Source organism: Mustela nigripes, chromosome 17 (genome assembly GCF_022355385.1).
Source record: "Mustela nigripes isolate SB6536 chromosome 17, MUSNIG.SB6536, whole genome shotgun sequence".
NCBI lineage: Eukaryota > Metazoa > Chordata > Mammalia > Carnivora > Mustelidae > Mustela > Mustela nigripes.
Window position 1 is genome coordinate 41,530,468 of NC_081573.1, and position 22,813 is coordinate 41,553,280.

The following is a 22,813-nucleotide window of genomic DNA, read 5'->3' on the forward strand; positions in this document are numbered from 1 at the left end:
CACCCTCTCCCCACCGCCCCCAGCAACCCTCAGTTTGTTTTGTGAGATTAACAGTCTCTGATGGTTTGTCTCCCTCCTGATCCCATCTTGTTTCATTTATTCTTTTCCTACTCCCCCAACCCCCGACTTTGCATCTCCACTTCCTCATATCAGGGAGATCATATGATAGTTGTCTTTCTTCAGTTGATTTATTTCGCTAAGCATAATACCCTCTAGTTCCATGCATGTCATCACAAATGGCAAGGTTTCATTTCTTTTGATGGCTGCGTAGTATTCCATTGTGTATATATACCACATCTTCTTTATCCATTCATCTGCTGATGGACATCTAGGCTCTTTCCATAGTTTGGCTATTTGTGGACATTGCTGCTATAAACATTCAGGTGCATGTGCCCCTTTGGATCACTACGTTTGTATCTTTAGGGTAAATACCAAGTAGTGCAATTGCTGGGTCATAAGGTAGCTCTATTTTCAACTTTTTGAGAAACCTCCATGCTGTTTTCCAGAGTGGTTGCACTAGCTTGCATTCCCACCAACAGTGTAGGAGGGTTCCCCTTTCTCCACATCCTTGCCAGCATCTATCATTTCCTGACTCGTTAATTTTAGCCATTCTGACTGGTGTGAGGTGGTATATCTCATTGTGGTTTTGATTTGTATTTCCCTGATGCCGAGTGATGTGGAGCATTTTTTCATGTGTCTGTTGGCCAACTGGATGTCTTCTTTGCAGAAATGTCTGTTCATGTCCTCTGCCCATTTCTTGATTGGATTACTGGGATGTTTTTAAGATAGGAAGTCAGTTCAACTCTCTCAATCCTCACAATAATTTATAGGAAGATTCACTCCGAGAATCAGAAACTAAAATGGTCTCCTAAAACTAAGGTATTTTTCCCCTGCGTAGGCTTCAGGTAGGGTGAGACAAGAGAGAAGACTCACACATAAGAGTGCCTTCCCTATGGCCCCATTTGGACATTTGCAGGTGTCCGGTACTTGGAGACTTTGGGCATACAGTCTAGCTTGACAGGGCTTTTGGTGGGTTCTGTAGATCAGCCAGGCTTGTCTGAGCAGCAGGATTTATAGACCGAGGTTAACGTGGGCTACGCTTTCCCTACGACCTAGTTAAACTCAACCTTTATTTGCCACTCGGTGTAGATGTGCTGTGGCTAAAGACTCTTGGGTTAGTTGAAGAATTCAGTACCAGCTTATTTCAGATGTTGGATCCCTGAAGTCTTCCCTGTATAACAAATGGATTGTTACACATGAAAGATCTTTGTCAACTATAAAGCTCTGAGCAGAGTTAGGGGAAGGTGATTATGTACCAGGAAATGCAGTCTTCCTCTGGTTCTTGGCTGTATGTGGGGTGAGGAGGAAGTAAAACACTTTTTCTTCCCATCCACAGAGTTGGTGTGTCTGTTGTTCCACAGCTACTGCTATGTGTACGTGTTTAACTGGAACTGTTTCCAAAATGTATTAGAGCCAGGGTTTAAAGATTCTTCCCAAAGAAGAAACTTTTAGCAAATAGGATTTTCTTACCCTCCCACTTTTCTGGTTTGTCATTTTTTAGTATTAATGGGTCTGTCGGTGTTTGTAGCATCAGGGAGTGGGTTAATAGATGTTTCACTCTTGAGGTTCAGTCTCTGGTTGGGGGTAACCATTGAGAAGCCCCTCTTAACATAAATTTTTATATCTTGTCAGGACCTGGAAAGTGGCAAGAGATAATAGCACCTCATTATATACTTCCATAGCGTCCATGCTGCTCTCTATTGTACATGGCTGTGTGGTGCCGGTTTGGGATCTTCACACCATAAGCTCCATTTTGGGCAGGGACTGCATTTGTTTTGCTCAGCATGCTTCTTCAGTGTCTAAGAGTCTAGTCCTTGGTAGCCAATAAGTGAATATTTGGTGAGGGAAACGAATGCAGTTTTTGGAGCTCCACGTCAGTTTTGTGGGATTGAATGTGTCTCTGGGATTATTTCTTTTCTTTCTTCCTTTTTTTTAGTTTTTTTTAGAGAAGGACAGAGGAATAGGGAAAAAGAGAATCTCAAGCAGGCTCTATGCCCCACATGAGCCTGACTTAGGGCTCAGTCTCGTGACCCTGAGATCATGACTTAAGCCGAAATCAACAGTTGGATGCTTAACCAACTGAGCCACCCAGGTGCCTGCCTCTGGGATTATTGCAAGTAGATTGTGATCTCTTGTAGCATTGTAAACGCTTGTGACTTGGTATTTCTGCTTGCATGCAGGCTTGCCCTCAGCCAGAACTAATAAAGCAACATTCAGCCATTGGCCTCTTTGGGGCCCCCTTGGCACTAGGTTGTAGGATCTCAAGCTCTGGGTGGGAACCTGACCACCTTTCCCTTATTCTCTGTAGGTTGTGGACCTGGTCTATTAGCAGATGCCAAGATGCGGGTATTTGAACGTTCAGTGTATTTTGGTGATTCCTGCCAAGATGTTCTTAGCATGCTTGGTTCTCCACACAAGGTCTTCTATAAGTCAGAAGACAAGGTAGGGGAAATGTGTTCATAAAGTCAAATAGGCAGTCTCCTTTTAAGTAAACTGTACACCCAAGGTGGGACTCGAACTCACAACCCTGAGATCCAGAGTCACATGCTCTACTGACGGAGCCAGTCAGGCGTACTTCTTTTTAAATCAATATTAACTTAATATCAAATAAATATAAATTGTTTGTTATTTTTCCATAGAACCTGTTCTGTTAAAACTGATAAAGAATTAAATTGAAAGCTCTTTCCTGATGCTGTTGGTCAGATTGTCCTGCGTTTTCTTGGGAGACCAGGGCCCCTCTGTTGTCAACCAAAGCTGGCTACATTGTTCAGCACCAGTAGCAGGGACTTTGACACTCTTGCTTTGTTTGTAGACTTTTAGTTAATCTGAGAACCACATTAAGCAGTTGGGATTTAATTTGTTGTTATTTTTCTCCCAACAGATGAAAATTCATTCTCCTTCCCCTCATAAACAAGTTCCATCCAAGTGCAATGACTACTTTTTTAACTACTTCACTCTTGGAGTGGTAAGTTGTGATTCCTTTGAGAAATATTTCATCTCTGTGGTGGTGGACCATGTACTGGGCACACCTTTGTGTCCACATGGAGCTGTAGCCATGCCTGGCAGCGGGGAAACTAGCCCCAGCTGGCTTTGCCCAGTGGTCTTGCAGTGATACCCAAAAGTGGGCCTTCCCTGCCACTGAGATTGCTCAGAAACACTGGTTCCCTGGTATGTCTTAGCTTCTTTATTGAGGGTAACATGCTGCTCAGATGGAGGCTGTGGGATTCATTCAGGTTAATAGTTTGCGATCTGCACATTTGTAGAACATAGGAGCCTTTTATGGAGTCACAAAACAGGGAGAATAAAAAAGGGTCAAAGTGGGAATGGGGGCACCTGGGTGGCTCAGTCAGTTAAGCATCTCCCTCCTGCTTAGGCCATGATCCCAGGGTCCTGGGATCAAGCCCCACATTAAGCTCCTTACTCAGTGGGGACTGTGCTTCTCCCTCTGCCTGCTCTGCCTGCTGCTTCCCACCCCCTCTGTCAAAATTTTTTTTTTTTAATTTTTTTTTTTTTAAAGATTTTATTTATTTACTTGAAAGAGAGACAGTGAGAGAGAGCATGAATGAGGAGAAGGTCAGAGAGAGAAGCAGACTCCCCATGGAGCTGGGAGCCCGATGCGGGACTCGATCCCGGGACTCCAGGTTCATGACCTGAGCTGAAGGCAGTCGTCCAACCAACTGAGCCACCCAGGCGTTCCTCCCCCCCTGTCAAATTTAAAAAAAAAAAAAAAAAAAAGTGGAAGCAGGAGTAGTGAGGGAACAGCAGTGAGATCATAAATTCAAGGGTAGGACAGTGGCAGGAGGGGATGGTACTTTGTAAGCTGAACCTCTCGAGTTCAAGGGGCAATGATTGTAAGGGACAAAGAAGATGGAACAAATGGACCAATCCTAATAAGACTTAGGATGTAAAAGTGGAGTCAGAGGTAACCCTGGGGTCACAGGCCTGAACAGCTGTCAAGATACGAAACTGAGGAGGGTGTGGGGGATAGGAAGAAGTGTTCGGTGGCAGCATCAGATCCAAGTCTGAGCTCTGGTGAGAGGCTGGACCTTCAGTTCCAGGGGTTGCTGACTCCCACGGAGAGGGCCTAATGGCCAGTCATGACATTCGGAATAGTTAGGTGCTTTGAGCTCCTGGAAATTCAGGTAGTCTCTGAATCTTCTTGGTAGCCTGTAAGCAAAAATCTGTGCTCAGTTAGAGTTTTTAATCAGGTGTTTGTTAAGAAAGGTCTCCATGATGTGTTTGAGTTCCCAAGCATGGGTCTGCTGGGCCTGCTGCTACAAGGTTTGGAATGGGGGGCTTGCAGATGATTGGGTGCCCCCTTCACTGAAAATGTCTGGTTAAGGCTGCTTGGCCTCAGCTGTCCCCTTGGGAGAAAGCTATTGCCCAGACGCATCCCCCTTATGGAGTGGCTATTTTTGAACATGCCTTTGGAAAGGCCCTTGCCCAGCCTCAGTAACTCTCCCTACTTGGACGTCCTTGTTTTCTGTCCCAGGATATCCTCTTTGATGCAAATACACACAAAGTGAAGAAGTTTGTCCTACACACGAATTACCCTGGGCATTATAATTTTAACATGTGAGTATACCTATACCTGTCCCTCCCAAGAACTGAGCTTTGGGTTGAAAATTCCCAAGAAAAGAGAGCTTGTGGCTTTGAGTGTTCACTAATTTGTACCTAAATTCTTACAGTTTTGTGGGAAATGAACATTTCCTTAGTGTTTACTCTGTTCCTGGTACAGTGTTGATTCCTTACGTCTCTCCATTTATACCCATTTTACAGATAGGGAAGTAGGTTCAAAGAGCTTGGTATCTTATCCAAGATGACAGGGTCTTCAGACCCTAGAGCCAGAGCTTCAGGGGTGGGCTCATTCTGTGTTTGCTGGGGTACGGGGTTGAGACGCGCGGGTAGTCAGGCCTCTGTGGGCCCAGACTTTATCCATCTGGCTTCTCTCTCTAGTTATCACCGCTGTGAGTTCAAGATCCCACTAGCCATAAAGAAAGGTGAGTAGTGAATATCCTCAGAGTAAGAAAAGGGTTTTGAAGTTAGTCTTTCATACTGTAGAGACACAGTGATCCAAACAGAAATGGTAGCAGGAGCCTTTGCCCACCAGCTTTGCCCATAGCTCAGCTCCTCTGGCTTGGGCTCTGTGTTCTGGGGGCTGCATTATGCTCGGCCTATGGTTTCCTGGAGGCTCTCATGGTTTTTTCCTATGATCATGGGATTGCTGGTCCCTGATAGGGAGAATTTCCTACACATGATTATCCAGGTACTCCCAGATCAGCCTTATGACTGCTGTCCCCTGCTGGTTCTCTACCCTCTTTCATTCAGGAACTCTGAAATAGCCCATCTGTCCTCCTTCTGTACTCCCAACCCCAATGCACAGGGTGGCCAGGTCTGGATTCTGCCTAGGGCTGGGGTCATAGGTAGACTAGGCCAGATATCATCCCACCCGGTGTTCTCTTTTCAGAAAATGCAGACGGTCAGACAGAAACATGCACAACCTACAGCAAGGTGAGCTCCTATTTTCCCACCTCGTGTAGCCCCAAACTGAGGTGGGTGTAAGCCTGCCAGCAGTCTGGGGCCCATGTCTTCGGGGCCAGCCATTGGTCAGGGGCATGACTAGGTCCCTGCTAATCCCTTATTGACCCCATCCCTTTTGCAGTGGGACAACATCCAGGAGCTCCTGGGCCACCCTGTGGAGAAACCTGTTGTCCTGCACAGGTGAGTGGGAGGTTGCTAGCTCTGACCACCCCATCCTGCTCCTCACAGCCCAGAAGACTTAGGGAAGCCTAGCAGTGCCTGGGGCTTAGAAATGACAGAAGTTTCTGTTGTTGCCACAAATATATTTCCCGCCCCCCATCCTGCACATTACCACTGGGCCAGCTATTCTGCATGTTCACCTGCACCAAAGAGGTTTCCCCCTTGGGGATAGCTCGCCTCTCCAGGTAGGGGGGCCTTTCACCCCTGGTTATTTGGAAAAGGAAGTTTTCACTGGCTGTCCTGGGCTCTTTTTTTCCCATTAAAGTTGCCACATGCTGTAGTCTACCCAGTTGCCATGCTACCTGAGGCTCCTCCCTCCTAACTTGGCACTCCAATCTCACTGTGTAATAACTTCCTGTGCCTCATTGGACTGTGTAGGATTCAGAGTTTGAATGATACCTATCACTATCCCTGGTACCTCAAGGGCCGTGTGGGAAACAGACCGTCATGAGAGACCGCTGGCCAGTATCCCCCATCCCAAAAGGGACTGGATGCCCTGCCTGGCCTCAGCTTCTGACTGCACCTCTAATTCTGGCTTCTCTGGCCTCAGGTCTTCCTCCCCAAACAACACCAACCCATTTGGCTCTACATTCTGCTTTGGTCTTCAGCGGATGATCTTTGAGGTAAGCCCTCTGTGTTGAGGGGCTGGTGGCCATGGCAGGGACAGGCAAGTGATGGAGAAAGATTGGGGAGGGCCTAACAGGTGAGTTAATCCTTCCCCAGTAACCCTGTCTGCTAAGATCTGACCTGCCCATAATGAACAGTAAGAGTACAGAAACTGTTTTGGGGAAACTCTAGGTCATGGAGGCTAAAGCGATAGTCTGTATCCAACAAGAGGAGAGGTAACAGGGATCCCACATATGTGAGAATGTAAATATGGTAGGAAAGAGAACTCCAGGGAGCAAATGGAGCTCAACAGGGGAGTGTTGGGGATCTGTGAATGCCATGTGAAAGAGTGTGCTATGGGTGAGTAGCCTTAGAGGCCCCATTGGCTTGGCAGAATGGGCTGTCCCTCTTCTCCCTTTTGGATGGTACACCTTCACTAGGCCCCCAGCAGCTCCAGAAGGACTGGATCAGTAGGTATGGTGAAGTTTATGTATCCCAGGAAGAGCAGGCAGTTGCTGGACCAGAGGTGACTCCTGGCATGAGTTGGGGGATGTTGAGGGATCAGCCCAGCCCTGTGCACAGGAGCTGCCCCAAATCCCTTCTCTGCAGTCATAGCCCTAGTACTGGTGGTTTTTGTGGATCTGATTGCCTACCATGCCTACATCCCTTCTACTCCTCCCCTTTGACTCATTGTCTGCTTCCCACACCAGGTTATGCAGAATAACCATATTGCCTCAGTGACCCTGTATGGCCCCCCCAGGCCTGGTGCCCACCTGAGAACAGCAGAGCTCCCCTAAGGACATCACCACCCATACCCCTCCGCCCCATGGAGCTGTGCTTCGCATCCTATTCAGTGGGCCTCCGTGTGCCACCCTGTGGGTTTTCTTGGACACCTTGCCAGTGTTGAAAGGCTGTTGTGATGTTCTGAGGTGGGGCTCAGACTGGGTGCTCTGCTATGGGGTGAGAAGCCCAAATATTCCTCTGTCCGTCCTCAGCCTGCTGGTGCCAACAGAGGACAGAGACTGCAAAGAGAAGCACAAACTCTGAGCCTTGATACCTGGACCCAGGTGACCTCGACTAACATGTATGGAGGCAGAATTCTGTCTCTCCTGTTCCACACACATTGGGAAAAGTTTGGACTCTTTCTGTGGCTAAGGACACAGGCACCCGGGACGAGGACGAGGTCCTGCCTTTGGCCCATCATTGCCACGTGACCCTTAAGGCAAGCAGGTAGCATGTCCATAGTACTTGGTTGTGACTTTTGCACTACATCCACTTTAGTTACTTGATGAGCTGGCTGTGGCCAAGGTGGCCCACCTGCCCTTCCCTGTTCCTTCCTTGCACGCGCTCCCTACCAGGCCCAGTAGGCACGCCCAGCTCATTGAAACACACCTTTTTACCATCCAGATAGGTGCCCAGCCCTGGGTTCCTACCCCTCTTGGAGCCAGCCTTCAAGGTCACCTGTGCCCCTGCTCTGCCCCAACCTGGCTGGCAGGCTGCATGTTTCCATCCTGTTTGCCTCTTTTATTTAATGCCAAAGTTTTAGCCAAAGACATCTTCCTCCTTTTATTGTTTCAGCATTCTGTTCTGCACTCTGGGCTGGCTCTCTTGCCCCAACCCTGGGCAGTGTCCCCTGGCCAGGTCCATTCATGGGTCAAGGCCTCTGGGGGCTCAAGGAAGGCTGAGCTGCTCAGTCTTCATGGGTCTTGCTAAGGAAAGTAGCATATGTGCTTTAAAAATAATCCTTTTGAAAAGAATTGAGAAGAGAAATGTATAATTTTATCTCATTTTTAATATTTTGGTCTAGCAACTTGTGATACATAGATGACAATTTTGTGAGTTTTTCAAATGTGTGTACAGATTTTTGTAAATATGACTCTTTTGTAATTAACTCATGTACAGCCTCATCCTGTAGAGTTTAACAATGAATGTGCAGGGGACCTGCCCCAGGCTTCTAGGTGGTTCCTGGACTTACAGCCAGGCTTATGTGGCGCTCCCATAATTTTGTGACTGACTGTTGTCTTCCCATTTGGACTGTGGCCTGGCCAGACCCCCACACACACATCCCACTGTAGGGCCAGCCAGAACTATCCCCATCTTCCTAGAATAGGGGAACCTTCTTCATGCCCTGCCCATACCCCTCCAATAAAGACCTATGCCCTCAGCAGTGGCTCGCCATGTGCTGTTGCTGGGATATTTGTACTAAAATAAGCATGGAGGTGTTGATTTTTAAGAAAGTGGGTGAAGAATACGGGATATTTTATGGTGGAGTCATCTTAGGTTCCTTGTTTCTTCTGAGTGGGGCAGCACAGCCCCTGGTAGGAGACTAGCATTGTTGTGTGTGTAAATCCTTAGGTGGTAGAGAAAGACTTCAGGTAGGACTGTGCACTTGGTTGTCCCTATGTTCCTCCATCACTGGTGCTCCAGCCAGACCAGGGCCCAGGAGGGGTTGGCTTAGGGAAAGGAGACCTCTAGAAGAAGATCTAAAGATCAGTACAGGGCTGAAAATCCAGTTTGGAGGGGCAGGTGGGAAGCACAGTGCCTACCTTCAGAGTAAGTTGTAACAAAATGCCTGCCAGTTCCAGGCCCCCACACCTCCTCCAGCCTTGAGAGAGACCCGCATTTGGATCACTCTAAGACTTCCAAATCAAGCAGTATGGTCAGATTCTATGAGCCTCTGCAACCACCCATCCCCAGCCCCCCCGAAACCTACTTGGTACTAGGAGGATCAAATATGTCTGATTGGCAAAGCCTGGTGCCCTAAGGCCTCAACCCTAGATGTCTCAAAGGGCTACCATTTGGTTGGTTCTACATCAGATCCCAGTAAGGTAGGTCAGCAAGACCCAAGCTCAATCTTAACTCCCTGGGGTCTTATGGAAGCAGACTTCTGGGGATATGAGCTAGATTTTGAAATCTTCCACCTCTGGGAAAGAACTACATACACGGCAATAGTCCTCCTGGGCCTGAGTGAGGGGAGCTTGGGACCATGAAGGTGGCTAGGGGCCCCACTGGAAAGAGCCAGCAGCGACAGGCCACGGATGGGCACAGGCTGGCCCTTGGGGCCCATTCAGTAGGCGCCACATAAGCCAGATGTCCGCAGCTGAGAGCCCGTGCACTACAACCAGCTCCCGGTAAAAGCAGGGGTCAAAGGTGCGCAGGTGCGGCGCTGCTGAAGGACGGGGAATGCCAAAGGTGCGGAAAGCAGGGTGGGGCTCTGGTGTGAGCCGAAGGCGCTGTAGACACATGCCCAGAAAGACGTCGTCAATGGGGAAAAGCTCAACTTGTGCGCAGGCGCCGGCTAGGCGACGCAGCGTGGCCCCTGAAAGCACAAAGCCCCCACCACCAGCGTAGGCCGGGTAGGCGGGCAGGCCATACACCGCCTCAGGGATGTAGTATTTACTGGCCCGCGCACGGATTGGCCGAGCCTGCACGATCACATCACCCGCGAGCATGTCCTTCGCAGGGTCTCGCGGCCCTAGGAATTCTAGCAGGTTTCCCACGTGCACAAACACGTCTGCGTCGCCCTTAAAAACAAAGCGCACATCAGGGCAGTACGCGGAGGCCCAGGCGAGAAAGTGGATCTCCTTGAGCGTTAGGTTGAAGAAAGTGTCGTCGAAAGCCCAGAGCAGGATGTCCGCATACGCCCGGCTCTCAGCACGCAGCAGGGCAGGCCAATGGGTTCGCGTGCCCTCCCCCTCCGCTTCTGCCCCATCTGTGCCCGCGGCCCTGGGCACGCCCATCAAGAACACGCGGCGCACGAGCGCCCCCTGCACGCGACCCTCAGTACCCCACGTCTGGCGCACGGCTTGGCGCCGCTCGAAGTCCGCCGCCACTGACTTGACCGCGATGAGCAAGTCGGGTCCACCTTCAGGTGAGCCATCTCCTCGGCATTTGTGCGGCTGATTAATGAGAAGGGGGAAGCGCCGCTGGTCCTTGGCGCGCAGATAGCGGCCAAAGTCAAAGGGTCCCGTGGGGGTGGGCGGCTCCGGTGTGTCCCCTTCGTAGGCCGGCGGGGCTGGGGCTGCGCCTGCGTCCGATGCCTGGAAGACCCGGAGTCCGGGGGTGGGCTCCCGCGCTGCCTTCCTGTGCGTTCGCGGGGCGCTAGTCGTCGGGGCCGCGCCTTCGCGCTGTGAGTAGAGAAGAAGACCGAGGGCGGCGCCGAGGAGCAGTGTGAGCGACGCGTCCCCGCGGAGGCGCAGCCTCCGCCTCATGTCCGCGTGGCAGGCGCCCGCGCCCCCTGTGGAAAGACTCAGTCAGGGGCTCGCGACGCGGAAGCCATTGGCCGGGAGGGGCTCCCGGCCTCCCTCTCCCCGAGGGGAAGGGCAGGGGCCAAACGCCGAGGGTCTCCGGTACCGGCCGTTCATCCCCCTCCAGCGTTCTCCTGCTCCGGGCCGTGGCACACCCCCACACACTGGGTTGGGTACCCTGAAGGGGCTGGAAGTTTCTCCTAGTAGCCAATCCCCACCCCCTCAGCGCTGGCCCAGGACGGTTCCCTCAGGGTTCCCTCAGGCCGGGAGACGCGGAGCTCGGCCCTATTCCCCACCCGCCCTTCCGGCGCTGAAGCCGAATCCCTTCTACCCCTCCCTACCCACCACGTTGGTCCTTGGGATCCTGACACTCACGCTTGTCCCTTGGGAGCGGCGCAGCCCCGGACGCCAGGGCCTCCGGGGCTCAGCGCAGGGTCCCAAGGGCAGCCATGGACGGGGCCTGGGCCAAATGCAGCGTTGGCAGGAAAGGGGGGCCGGGGCTGCTACCACGTGACCCTCCAGCTGTGCGCGCCTGGACATCTGGAGCTCAGCTCCGCCCTGGCGCCACGGGGAGCGCTGTCTCCAAGTAGAGACTAATCTCTGAGAGGAATCCCCACGGGCAGCTCTCTGTGGGAAGGCCTGAGGGGGAGGTGGCTTCTGGTCTCGGTGTGGACTCAAACTCCCCAAACCTGCTTTCTGTTGGGGCAGGAAGAAACATTAGCCTCTCTGTTAATCTCCGCACCCCCTCCTCTCCAGAATGAGGCAGTGCCTGTGCTAGCTGGAGTCCAGGGCTGGCTGGTCCCAAATCCCAGAGGCTGAGCCTCTTAGGCATCTACTTGGCCACGATCCCAAGCTATCCTTGGAAGCACCTATCCTCACCTCACCAGCCGCCCAGGTTCAACCAGGCAGGACCTATAATCATAAACGGCCCCAAATATATGGCTGCCTTCTTACTCCTGGTTCTGTCATGTCCCCCTCCCACCCCAGCAAAACACACACACACGCCACCAAGATGGCGATTCAATTCTCACAACTCTGGTAGCAGTTCTCATTGCTCATGCAGATGGGGACACTGCCCCTCAGGGAGTTAAGTGACTTGCCCAGCAACATACAGGCAGAAATTCAGAGCATTGCCCTAGGTCTTCTGGAATTCAGTCTGGGACTCTTTGCTCTGTCCTCCCTTGCCACTCTCCCCATCTGTCCACTAGGACACAGGACAGGGGCCAACCCTCTCTGCTCTACCCTCACAGGGGAGCACTCAGTCTGTCTCCCCAGAGGTACCTCTGGCCCCCTAGTCCCTTGTGCTCCAAACCAGCATAGCCTCCTACAGGCAGAAAAAACTAAGCCTGGGTCACTGCAGGCCAGACTAGACTGGCAGGGATGGTGCCACTGGAGGGATTCTGAAGTAGGTCTGTGAGTAAAGGGTCTGATCTGGGATCCCAGTGGACAGAAAGTTGTTCTGGAGATCGAGGGTCCCCTTACCTGAGCACGCAGCCCCATCCCCCATCAGATTGAAAAAGGCAGAAACTCTGAGGTCTTCCTGCACTCTCACTGCTCATCCAGTGTCACTATGCCTGTTATCTGTCAGTCTAAACTGCTCACAGTCAGTGTTCATCCCTTCCCTCCATCTCTGCAGCCACTGCCCTTGCCTGGGCCGCCTCCCTTACCCTCCCTCCCTCCACCTCTCCCTCTCCCTCCTCACCAGCCTCCCAACCTTAATGCTCCAGACCCTCTAAATGCTTCTCACTGGCCTCAGTATAAAATCCAAAATCTGTCAAATGGCTTACCAGATCCTGAGCTATCTGCGTCCCATACTCACAAACTCTGCAAGCCCACCCACCACCCCTAGATCTAGTCACTCCAAACTTTGTTCTTCTAACATCCTCTGTCCTTCTAACTTTCCTCAAGACCTCACCAGAGGCTGGCTATGCCCAGAATGTTGCCATTCCCTCAACTCCCCACTCTCAACTCTATTCACACTCCTATATCTCCCTGGAAGCCCAATCCCTAACCTGGGTTAGGCATCTGCTGCTCAGTGCCCCATAACTTTTTGTATTTTTCACATTAAAAAAAAAAAATAATGGGTAGGGGCGCCTGGGTGGCTCAGTGGGTTAAGCCTCTGCCTTCGGCTCAGGTCATGATCCTGGGGGCCTAGGATTGAGCCCCACATCGGGCTCTGCTCAGCGGGGAGCCTGCTTCCTCCTCTCTCTGCCTGCCTCTCTGCCTACCTGTGATCTCTGTCAAATAAATAAATAAAATCTTTTTTAAAAAACAGGTAATATTTTATTGCTGTTGCTTAAAATTTGCAGTCCGACACTGAGTATAAACTGGGGGCAGGCAGGTTTCGTGTATCTTGTTCACCACGGTATTTGCAGCACCCAGGATGATGGCTAGAACACAGCAAGTGCTTAATGAGTAGTTGTTCAATGAGTGAAGAGGTAAGGGCTGGCCAGAAGCCCCTCATTTGGGGTGGGCAGACTGCTGCAGCAGGTCACCCAGGCACCCTGTTAATCTCACAGTATCTGGGGGCAAACCCCCAATGGCACTGCAACAGGAATGGTGGGTGCTTGTCCAACTCCTGGAGAAGGCAGTCGACAGTGCCCAGGAGCTCCAACAGCTGGGCTAAGTGGGGTTACAAGTGTGGTCTCAGAGTCCCATGGATGGACAGGAGCTCAGCAATAGCAGCAGAAGGAGCCGAGGGTCATTCGGGCGCTCCAAATCCTGCTGGGCAACTGGCCAATCCCCCCTTTTTCTGGTACCCAGGTTAGGCCAGGCTGCCATCGGGATTTGTGAGGCCCAGCAAGTCCTCTGCCAGGCTGGTGAGCTCGTTCTCCTCAAGGGCCTCTACCAGGCGCTGCAGCGTGGCCCTGCGGCCCTCTGCCTGCACGAAGCGTCGCAGCATCTGGAAGGCCTGCTCGTACAGCCCTTCGCGCTCATACTCATAGGCCAGTGAATCGAGCGCCGGGTCCCGCAGCGCACGACAGCCTCGCTGCAGGGAGCGCCCCACTTTGCGCCATTTGACACCCACTGAACGCGCGAACGTCTGTTGGTCCTGCAAGCTCAGCGGCCGGTTCACTGCGGGGAGGAGTGGGAAGCAGAGTGAGCTCGGGAACACCAAGACTGTCCCAGACCCTGCTCCTCCCAAACTCCCTCTTCCCGAGGACCCTGCCTCAACTCTGCACCCGCCTCACCTATGGGCTGACCCTGGAACAGAAAAGTCTGGACAGGCGGTGGCGGCGGTGGTGCCGGTGGCTTCTCCTCTGAGAGAGAGGTGGTCAGGGATTGCGAGGGCGCTGGAACGACCTCCATGTTGCCACCCTGGCTCCCCGAGCCGCACGTCAGATTCCGGAGCGCCTCCTCCAACTCAGAGAGTTCCTCGTCCCGGAGCCGGTCAGGCTAGGGAGGGGAGTGCGGCGTCGGTGGGCGTCTTAGCCGCAGATCCCCGCCCCACCCCAAACTGGCCCCTGCCCAGCCGCACCTTCTGGGCGAAGATGCAACTCAAACAGCGTTCCTCATCCGTCAGCAAGGTGTCCAGCCGCTCCGTGCCGGCGCGCAGCTCCAGTTGCAGCGGCACAGAGTGCAGGGCGAGAGCCCCCGCCAAGCACTCTTGCAGCGTGGCGCGCAGCGACCCCTCGCGGTAAGCGCGGAGAAAGCGGCTGCAGGGCTGGCGCCCGCGGAAACGCACCTGCACAATCAGCTGGGGCTCGCTGCGGTGGATCTTGAGCATCTGCAGTACGTCTGGGCTCCCGCCACTCTCTGTGGAGGCGGACAGTCATGCGACAGGCGGTCCCCATGCGGGGCCATTTTTCCAAGCGGTCATGGTGGGGTGAAGCCCATAAAGACTCCCTCCCTGACCCTAGCTCCCAGCTGGGAAACAAAATTGGGAGGCACACAGCAACAACCCAAAATGAAGGCCAGAACCTATCACAGGGAGCAACGGAGTGGGTGCCTCCCCAGATCCATCCTCGAAGCCCCAAATGAGGGTAGGCAAAAGGGATTGGTGAGAAGCTTTGCAGCAGAGAGGGGCCCGTGCCCAGGTCGGCAAGCCTCGGGGCGTCGGAGGAGCAGAAGGTGTCAGGTCTTCGGCCTCTACTAACTGTGGCTCCCGCTGCCCAGGAAGGAGGCAGATCCCCCAACCGGTTTCAGTTTCCTGTGGCCTGTGCCCTGAGATGGGAAAGGGGGGCTCCCAAAAGGTAGGTACTGGGGAGGGGTTTTGGGCAAGGAGTGCTGCAGTGAGAGAGGAAAAGAGAGAAAGCGTAATTAGTAGAAAGCAGTGAGCTGATTGGTCTGGGGAGTTGGCGGGGCATAGAGAGGTGGGGACGTTAGTGCATATATAGGTAGATCATACACAGACACGGGACACCCAAGGGCACACCTGTGTAAACAGAGAAGACAAAGCCAAGCATCCCTCTCCTCTTCTCCCCCCTCCCCGTAAAATCTTTTCTGTACCTCGGTAGTTAAGCACAGACCCAAAGAATTGAGGAGGTGGGGCCTCAGCCCCTGGTCCCGCCCACAAAAGGCCCAAACCCTCCCAATTCCTCTCCAAGTACCCGCCCACCCACACACCTGTCAGTGCAGTCCGCAGAGCTCTGTACACGGGCACCTTCTGCTGGGCGTGAGCATAGGCATCAGATAGGACCACCTTGTCCAGCGAGGACTCCACAAATAGGTATGCGCTGCCCACCCACTCGTCGAGCCCATTTGACCCAGTCGCCATCTTGTCCCCTGGAGAAACAGATAGTCAGGCATCCAGATCACCCCCCACCCAGCCCTGGACAAAAACTGTCCAGTCCTGTGTGGTTCAGCTGCTGCCCCCCCCCCACCCCCGCTCCCAGCCAGGACACTTGTGAGGGGAAGTTCATCCTCTTACAGGCAGCCCCTTGTGCTTCTAAACCTGCACAGCACAGCACAGCTCAGCCCAGAGTTGCAGTGAGGAGTGCCGGGCCACTATCCAGAGAAAGCGCAGGGTCACAGTGGCAGAAAAAGTGAGGTACTCCCCTGCGGTGGTGGCAGAGAAGGTCTGCCCTCTCCTCAGGCCAGGTGGTCACTCTTTCAAAGCTGACAGGAGGCATCCTTATCCTGGATAGTGCCCAGGCCCCATAGCCAACAGAACCCATATCCTGGTATGCCTTCAGCTTAAACTTGAACCCCCATGATCACTTCAGGACAATAGCCCTTGCTAGGTTTTGTCACCTGCATTCCTACTACATACCTCCTGGGTCCATTTCAAAGGACACCTGTAGTTTTCACCTGCCCAGATTCCCTCTCCTAATCCTGATTCACCTTTCAGGCCTTCCCTCTACCCTCTTCTCAACCCATGTGCCTGTTAGGAGCCCTAACTCCACTCCCTAATTCCAGGTATGCACAAGTGAAATAGGCCTGGCCAAATCCACATACTCTACTCCCCTTTCTAAAGTGATTAGTTCAGAACTGGGCATAGGATTTAGGCTGGGCCAACCAGTCAGAACCAGCCTGCAACTGTGGCTGGACCTATAAAGAAGAGAGACACTAGTTTCCCTTCCCATGGGACTGAGCTGGAAGAAAGGACAGGACTCCTCTGCTGCTGCTGGCAGAGAATTAAACTGGCACAGAAGGATACAGAGCCAAGAGAAAAAGAGGTGCATGCCTAACCATGCTATGCTCTTGGCTCTAGCTGCACCCTGAACTTCTCAATTACGTCACTTAAATCATTCCTTTTTGTTCTAAAGTCAAAGTCCTTACAGTTGGACTCTTGTCCTATGCAACTCAAATTGTTTTATCACAGATTTCCTCCCTGTCCAGACAGAGCCAGAGCCCCTTGGTGCTCATATCTCCTCTATCTTCTGACAAAATCCTAGCCCCTAGATCATGATGGGAGGGCGGGGAATTCACAACCAGGAAACCACTTCATTGACCCTCCTCAGTTTAACTGCCTCCCTGTTACTGCACTGTGAGGCTATAGAACTGCCCTGCCTCTTCCTCCCCACCCCTCCTGAGGCAACATTCCATCCTTGTCCCAGAAATGTTGGCTCAAGACCTCACCTCTTGCCCCAAGAGTCACACTTCTTTATCTCTGATCTCCAGCGTTTATATATAGTAGGCTAGGAGGGGGTACTGAGCCCTAGCTGTGAGCACCCTGGATGTCATTGCTCTGGGCAGAACAGATGGGGTGGGCCCCAGCTGGCACCCATTTACATGAGGGACAGGGAAGGGGGGGGTTGCTGCCACAAGGAACTAGGACCACAAGGAACTAGGACCTTGGACCTTGGACCTTGATGAGGAAGGAGCAGGAATCCTGAGCTAAAAGTAGAGGCTGCATTTCAGATCTGCTGCCACACCCTAACCCAAGAGCCAAAGCTGGGACAGTAACTGTGCAGGGGCTCCCCAGCATCACCCAGACCTGGCAAGAGAAATGGTACCTAGTGATGGTCCATCCCACCCTCTGTCTGCGCACAGGAGACATACCTTTTGAGTGCCCACCCCCCCATAACCTTTCGGTAGAAACCATATTGATATTTGTGAGGTTACCCAAAGCAGTAGTCTGGAAATTAAAAGGAAGCTAGCTAGCATTGTTTACCTCTGCAGAGGGTGGGGAAGAGAGTGGGGAGAAGGGAGATTCTTATTTTCATTGTATTTAGCAACAAGCAAAAGTAAAATAGACCTATGTCCCTTGTATTAAAAGGCAACATAAAGGGGCACGTGGGTGGCTCAGTGGGTTAAGCCTCTGCCTTCAGCTCAGGTCATGATCCCAGGGTCCTGGGATCTATCCCTGCATTGGGCTCTCTGCTCAGCCTTCTTCTCTCTCAGCCGGCCTCTCTGCCTACTTGTGATCTCTGCCTGTCAAATAAATAAAATAAAAATCTTTTTTTAAAGGTGACATAAAATTGAAGCAAAAAAAAAAAAAAACCATAAATGGGGTAAGACTCTATAGGTGACAAGTGGGACCAAGAGCAGTACAAGACAAGTGAAAGGAATTAGAGCCCAAAGGGAGTGGACCAGAGGGTAGAAGAGTGTGGGAACCTGTTGTGAAACATTTCCCCTTCCTTGTCTTCTTAGCCCCATGACTAGAAGTTGCTGACCCCATCATTGTGATCGGGCCCCACGGGCGGAAGTGAGGGCAGGACCCAGCCAAAGTCTGCCTGTCAGGACTGTCAGGGCGGGTACTGGAAACCTGGAGGAAGAGGCGATGCTCCATCACACTCACTAATGGACAAATACGAGAAGTCAAAAGGGTCTGCCGGCCTGGAGGTTCAGAGGGTCAGATAACTGGGACAGGGACCTTGGGCTCCCTTGGTCCGCTGGGGAACTCCTTCCTACGTGTCCTACGGAAGCCCCTCCTCGGGAAGCCCCGCGCCTTACCCACCGGGAGTCCGCCTCTCTGAGGGTGGAAACGGGCCAGGTCTTGGGGACTCTCGGCTGAGCTGAGACTGTGAGCCACTAGCGGGTACCGACTCAAGAAAATAGGCCCCTACCACCAGGGGCCAGCCAGACACAGCGCGCCATTAATATAGCCTAACGACCCCCTGGCAGCTCCGCCTTGGGCCGGGTGGTCCCTCAAGGGCTGCATCCATCCTGGAGCGCTCCCTACTCAGCTGGCCTGCTCCCAAGCTCCCGAGGGAAGTTCCCCCTGACTCCAGTTGTGCCCACTCTCATGCTGGGGTCGCATATTCACCTGGCTGGGGCGGGAACAGGTTTTTGTCCACAGACATTTTCAGAATCAGGCCCAGCCCGCCTTCCAACCAGCAGGAACCTGACACCCCCTCGAAGGACCTCAGCTGGGACAAGGAACCTGCGAACGCCAACGTCCGTACGCTCTCTGCCGCCTCTCACGGAAACAGCCCAACAGGCCGCCGCCACCAACTGGCCTGGGCAGTCGCGGATGACCACCGAGCTGCGCCCACCCTCCTGCGCCAGGATTCGCCTCTGCTCGCGCCAGCACCGAGAAGCCCACCGACCCTCTGCACTAACCTGGCGGCCTTGGCCCAGCTCGGATTCACACGCCCGCTGGGCTCCACTGGACTAGGATGCTTCCGGGTGTGCGCGGAGCGCAGGGGTGGTGCCCCAGCCCCAGCAGCCCAGTCAGCCCCGGCGTCCCGCCCCCAATGCTCCCCTCGGTTTCTTCCCGCCCACTGTCCTTCGCTGCCAGTCCCCAGCCTCTGGGCAAAGCCCACCTGGTCCGTTGAGCAGGTAAGACATTGGCGCCCGAGGTTAGAAGGCGTAAAGAGCCACCGGAAAAGACTTCGGGCGCTTTCGGCTCTTATGATCCCAGGGGTAGGGGGCTCAGGGTGAGAGCTACCCCGCTTTCTCAAGCAGGGAGCGGACGAATCAACAAAGAGGCACCCCCTGGGCACCACAATTTTCTAGTGACGTCTGGGTGGGGAGGGTTTGAGCGGGATGATCTCTAACCTCTCCTACTCCCTGACACTCAGAACGGGGTGCCGGTGGGTCCAAGCTCAAGCCTGGCCGCGGGTATCTGAAGCCCCAGGATACATGAGATACAAGGTGCAGTAAGGGACCGTTAGCCTGGAAAATACGGGGAACTAGAAAACTGGCAAGTGGTGTGAAACGTTGTGTAGGAAAACTTTCAGGCACCCTAAAATGGGCAACTTTGATGAGGACACACTTTCCGATAAAGGCCGCGCTCTGGAATGGGTCTGCAGAACTCCAGAGGAACCGAAACTGCCCGCCCTGAGCCTGGACTGGTCCGGAGTCAGGATTGAAACTTGAACCCAGGACCCCTCAGGCACCAGAACCCGAAGCTTTTCTCCACCCAGCCGGCCTTTCTTTGGAAGCACCCGGTACGTCTCCCCAGTGAGGTGGAGGAAAGGAACGCGCCGCCCCCTCTTCGAGCGGATTCAGCTGTGCCCCACCCCTCCCCCGCTTCCTGATTGGCTGGTGGTCCCCGCCAATTAGAAGTCTTCTCCAATGCCCCCGCCCTATTAACCCAGGCGTCACTCTCTAGTGACTGGCTTGGGATGAGGTCTCTCAACTCCGGACCTGTAAAGGCAATTGATACTTGCTGAACTTCAGATTCCTGGGCCCCACTTTTACCCGAGAGCCTGATTTAGTAGGTGGGCCGGTAGACTCTGTATTGTGAACAAGTGTCCGGATTATTCTGATATCCCCCGCCGTCTGAGAAGCCCTCATTTCAATAGCCCTTGAGGCGAGGCTTGGATCCAGTACTAACCTGGAACTCAACAGAAGCTGGGAAGAGAGCAGTTCTGGAAGGTGTCTGGAAGACTAGTCTGGGTGGTCCCGGTGGCTCTGAGTGTGTGTAAAGGGAGACAGGAGGCTCTCTGAGCTGGGGTGGGGTGGGGAGGGGAGGACAGCTTTGTCCCGAGTCAAGGCAGGTGCAGCTGCCCTCCACCTTCCCCAGGGAAAACTTTAGGGGCGAAGAGAAAAATCGAACAGCATTTTCCAAATCCAGATGTTTGGCTTTATCAACCTCGTACGCAGATCGTGGTTGCATTCCTTCTAGTGTAGCATAAAATGTAGATAGATTTGTTCAACAAGTGAGAAGGTAGTATAAAGGAGAATCAGAAATCCTTCAGCAACCAGGGGCGATCATGGATCTGAGACCTGTGCAGTAAGTGAAACTGGGCCTCATGCTTTGTTTAATAATTTGGTTAAATGTTTTGCTGTCACTTGAAATTATTAATAATATTTTCAGCTTTGCATTGGGCTCTGCAAATTATGTAGCAGTTTCTGGGCCACAAGCCTTTACACACATAGGCTCTGGTCGTCCCCTCAACATTTTGGCTTTCTGGAGCCCAGAGATGCCCCTCTCTCCAGGCAAGAGCTTCTGGAAGTGGCAGAGTTCCCATCTCTTGCAGGATCATGGCCGAGCCTGGAGAGCAACTGCCAGAGGAGGTGCTGGCACTCATCTTTCGCCACCTGTCTCTGAGGGACCGTGCAGCTGCTGCCAGGGTCTGCAGAGCCTGGGCTGCTGCTGCTACCTGCAGCATGGTGTGGCACGACACGACCATCAGGTGAGCAGACTCCTCCGTCTCCCGCCTTCTCCCTTTCTCATGGAGTCAGGGCTTGGGGATATCTACATGTAAAAGCATAATCATTACTAATATTTGTTGACCACGTACTATGTACCAACTGGTGTTCTAAGTACCTTACATATATTAATTTAATCCTCACGAAAACCTTATGTAGTGATAGGCAGAATTATCTCTATTGCACAGATAGGAAATTGAGGCAGATTGATTTAATTACCCCGTACAGGTCACTCAGCTAAGTAGTAGCAGAGGCACAATGGGAATCTGACAGTCTAGAGGACGCTTAGCCCCCTGAGAAAGCTGAGTTCCTGAAATACCATTGGCTATCCCTGCCAGGGCTTCAACTCACGGCAGGCGCATCTGACATCGTCCAAAGGAGTTCCCTCTTAGTATCAGTGGCTATTTGGGGGCAACCTGGCATGACCAGGACTGGGAGGTATATGTGTGGGGTGTCAGGAAGTGGGGATGGGCAGAGGCGTCTTGCGGCCAATGCCTTTTTCACCACTGTTCTAACTGCAAGTTGCGACTGCGAGCGCGAAGGCACGCTGCTGCCATACCTGTCTGCCTGCCTGGACCATGTTCACAACCTACGACTGGAATTTGAGCCGGCGAGGGAGCCGAGCCGCCGGGCGGCCACTGAGTTGCTAACCGCCCTGGCGGTGCGCACCCCGGGACTTCGAAGCCTGCGCCTGGAGTGCCGCGGAGAAAAGCCGCTCTTCGATGCAGGCCGCGACATCCTGGACAGCGTGCACGCTATATGTCGGGCCGCGTGCGCGCTGCGCCACCTCGACCTTAGGCGCTTGCCTTTTACGCTGGACGACGAGTTGGTTCTGCAGGCGGCACGCGGCTGCCCCGAGCTCCGCAGTCTTTTCCTTGACAACTGTACGCTGGTAGGCAGCGTGAAGCCCGACTCTGTGCTCGAGCTACTAGAAGCGTGCCCGCGCCTGTGCGCCCTCGGCCTACACCTAGCTAGCCTGTCCGGCACTGCCCTCCAGGTGCTGGCAGCGCCGGACCGCGCGCCTTTCGCTCTCCTGGCCCTACGGTGCGCGTGCCCCGAGGACGCACGCGCGCCACGCCTGCCCGAGGAAGCCTGGGCCGCGGTGCGCCGCCGCCACCCAGGACTGGCCGTGGAGCTGGAGCTGGAGCCAGCGCTGCCCGCTGAGAGCGTGACGCGCGTCCTACAACCTGCCGTGCCAGTGGCTGCGCTACGCCTCAGCCTCTCTGGGGATACGGTAGGCCCGGTGTGCTTTGCAGCGCGCTACTACGGCGCAACCTTGCGCGCGCTTGAGGTGCGCGCTGCTGCCTCAGCGGAGCTGGACGCCGCACTGGAGTTGCTGGCGGCGCGCTGCGCGGGCCTGCGCGAAGTACACTGCTTCTGCGTGGTACGACCCTCTGTGTTGCACGCCTTCCGCGCGCATTGTCCGCGCCTGCGCAGCTACACACTCAAACTAACGCGGGAGCCCCATCCCTGGCTGCCCACGCCTGTGGCGTGATGGGGTGGTCGCCTCTCCAGTATATATGTGGCCGCTAAGATGCTGGATGCATTTGTCCAGGCGTGCGCCAACTGCCAGCCCGCTCCTTCGGGTCTCTGTTGCGTCTTGTGCCTCTGGAAGATGAGCGCATGTAGGATAGCGTTGGGACCATCCCAGGGCGTCTTGAGTCCACTGGACGGATCTCCATAATGGGATCATCCTCCCCCAGTCCCACTCCTCTGCTGACGCTGCGCTAGCTCCACGGCCCTGGCGCGTGAGGGGGGCGGATAGAGAGAGGACCCTGGCTCCTGTGGCGACTCGGGTGTGAGTGTGAAATAAACAAATCCTGTAGCAACACGCGTCCTCTGGAAGGCGGGGCCGGCTCTGAAGGGGGAGGGCGGGGAAACTTCAGAGGCGCAAGGACCCGACCGGGCAGGCACGGGATCGATCAGTTGTACCGATGCGGCTACGGAGGTCAGGGACAGGGCACTCCGCATCCTTGGAATGACAACGCCCCAGAATTCTGCGGGATGGTGCCAGCTTCTCTCCGCACCCGCTCTCCACACCCCTTGCTCCTATCTGCCCTCCCTATCCAGGCAATGGCTATCGCCTTCTAGGGCTTTTCCAGCCCACACCGGGCCGCGCATGGGTGATTTCTCCCGAAGAGCAAAGGAGGAAACGG

The 22,813-nt window shown here is 53.8% G+C and overlaps 4 protein-coding genes across 10 annotated transcripts in view; 2 read left to right on the plus strand and 2 right to left on the minus strand.

Annotated features, from left to right (window-relative positions):
* Positions 1–8,317, plus strand: part of PHAF1 (phagosome assembly factor 1) — a 29,773-nt gene extending 21,456 nt beyond the window's left edge. Inside the window, exons 9-16 of the mRNA XM_059381518.1 lie at positions 2,369–2,502; positions 2,942–3,025; positions 4,553–4,635; positions 5,017–5,060; positions 5,528–5,571; positions 5,723–5,781; positions 6,371–6,443; positions 7,137–8,317. Coding sequence (XP_059237501.1) covers positions 2,369–2,502; positions 2,942–3,025; positions 4,553–4,635; positions 5,017–5,060; positions 5,528–5,571; positions 5,723–5,781; positions 6,371–6,443; positions 7,137–7,223 — 608 coding nt within the window. The 3' untranslated portion in view covers positions 7,224–8,317. The remainder of the gene's footprint in view (positions 1–2,368; positions 2,503–2,941; positions 3,026–4,552; positions 4,636–5,016; positions 5,061–5,527; positions 5,572–5,722; positions 5,782–6,370; positions 6,444–7,136) is intronic.
* Positions 8,199–11,166, minus strand: B3GNT9 (UDP-GlcNAc:betaGal beta-1,3-N-acetylglucosaminyltransferase 9). 2 transcript variants are annotated; one of them, XM_059381520.1, is made up of 2 exons: positions 11,049–11,166; positions 8,199–10,663 (listed from the first exon to the last, which is right to left on the minus strand). In XM_059381520.1, exon 2 carries the CDS (start codon positions 10,635–10,637, stop codon positions 9,423–9,425), a length of 1,215 nt encoding a protein of 404 aa, XP_059237503.1. In that variant the 5' UTR covers positions 10,638–10,663; positions 11,049–11,166; the 3' UTR covers positions 8,199–9,422. The 2 variants fall into 2 exon arrangements, with proteins under 2 accessions (XP_059237503.1, XP_059237502.1); XM_059381519.1 differs by having other exon boundaries at positions 11,019–11,166.
* Positions 11,167–12,933: 1,767 nt separating this feature from the next.
* TRADD (TNFRSF1A associated via death domain) lies at positions 12,934–18,714 on the minus strand. Of its 2 annotated transcripts, none has more exons than XM_059383717.1 (5): positions 18,621–18,714; positions 15,240–15,398; positions 14,152–14,429; positions 13,865–14,069; positions 12,934–13,748 (listed from the first exon to the last, which is right to left on the minus strand). In XM_059383717.1, the coding sequence occupies exons 2-5, from the start codon at positions 15,388–15,390 to the stop codon at positions 13,438–13,440; spliced, it is 945 nt and encodes a 314-aa protein (XP_059239700.1). In that variant the 5' UTR covers positions 15,391–15,398; positions 18,621–18,714; the 3' UTR covers positions 12,934–13,437. The 2 variants fall into 2 exon arrangements, with proteins under 2 accessions (XP_059239700.1, XP_059239699.1); XM_059383716.1 differs by lacking the exon at positions 18,621–18,714 and adding an exon at positions 18,325–18,579.
* A 22-nt stretch (positions 18,715–18,736) lies between these two features.
* FBXL8 (F-box and leucine rich repeat protein 8) lies at positions 18,737–22,152 on the plus strand. Of its 5 annotated transcripts, XM_059383712.1 has the most exons (5): positions 18,793–18,839; positions 19,082–19,154; positions 19,288–19,450; positions 20,486–20,641; positions 21,180–22,152. In XM_059383712.1, exons 4-5 carry the CDS (start codon positions 20,490–20,492, stop codon positions 22,150–22,152), a joined length of 1,125 nt encoding a protein of 374 aa, XP_059239695.1. In that variant the 5' UTR covers positions 18,793–18,839; positions 19,082–19,154; positions 19,288–19,450; positions 20,486–20,489. The 5 variants fall into 5 exon arrangements, with proteins under 5 accessions (XP_059239694.1, XP_059239697.1, XP_059239696.1 ...); XM_059383711.1 differs by lacking the exon at positions 19,082–19,154 and having other exon boundaries at positions 18,737–18,839; XM_059383713.1 differs by lacking the exon at positions 19,082–19,154 and having other exon boundaries at positions 18,779–18,839; positions 19,229–19,450.
* Positions 22,153–22,813: the final 661 nt, after the last annotated feature.

Excerpts from the sequence above, each read along its gene's own strand:
- B3GNT9 (XM_059381520.1), bottom strand. The coding sequence starts at position 10,637 with ATGAGGCGGAGGCTGCGCCTCCGCGGGGACGCGTCGCTCACACTGCTC.
- TRADD (XM_059383716.1), bottom strand. The coding sequence starts at position 18,361 with ATGTCTGTGGACAAAAACCTGTTCCCGCCCCAGCCAG. Across the intron at positions 15,399-18,324 it reads CCTGTTCCCGCCCCAGCCAG|GGGACAAGATGGCGACTGGG; the intron begins GTGAATATGCGA and ends CTGTTTCTCCAG. Across the intron at positions 13,749-13,864 it reads GTTCCAGGGTCAGCCCATAG|TGAACCGGCCGCTGAGCTTG; the intron begins GTGAGGCGGGTG and ends TCCTCCCCGCAG.
- FBXL8 (XM_059383711.1), top strand. The coding sequence starts at position 20,490 with ATGGCCGAGCCTGGAGAGCAACTGCCAGAGGAGGTGCTGGCACTCATC. Across the intron at positions 20,642-21,179 it reads TGGCACGACACGACCATCAG|TTGCGACTGCGAGCGCGAAG; the intron begins GTGAGCAGACTC and ends TCTAACTGCAAG.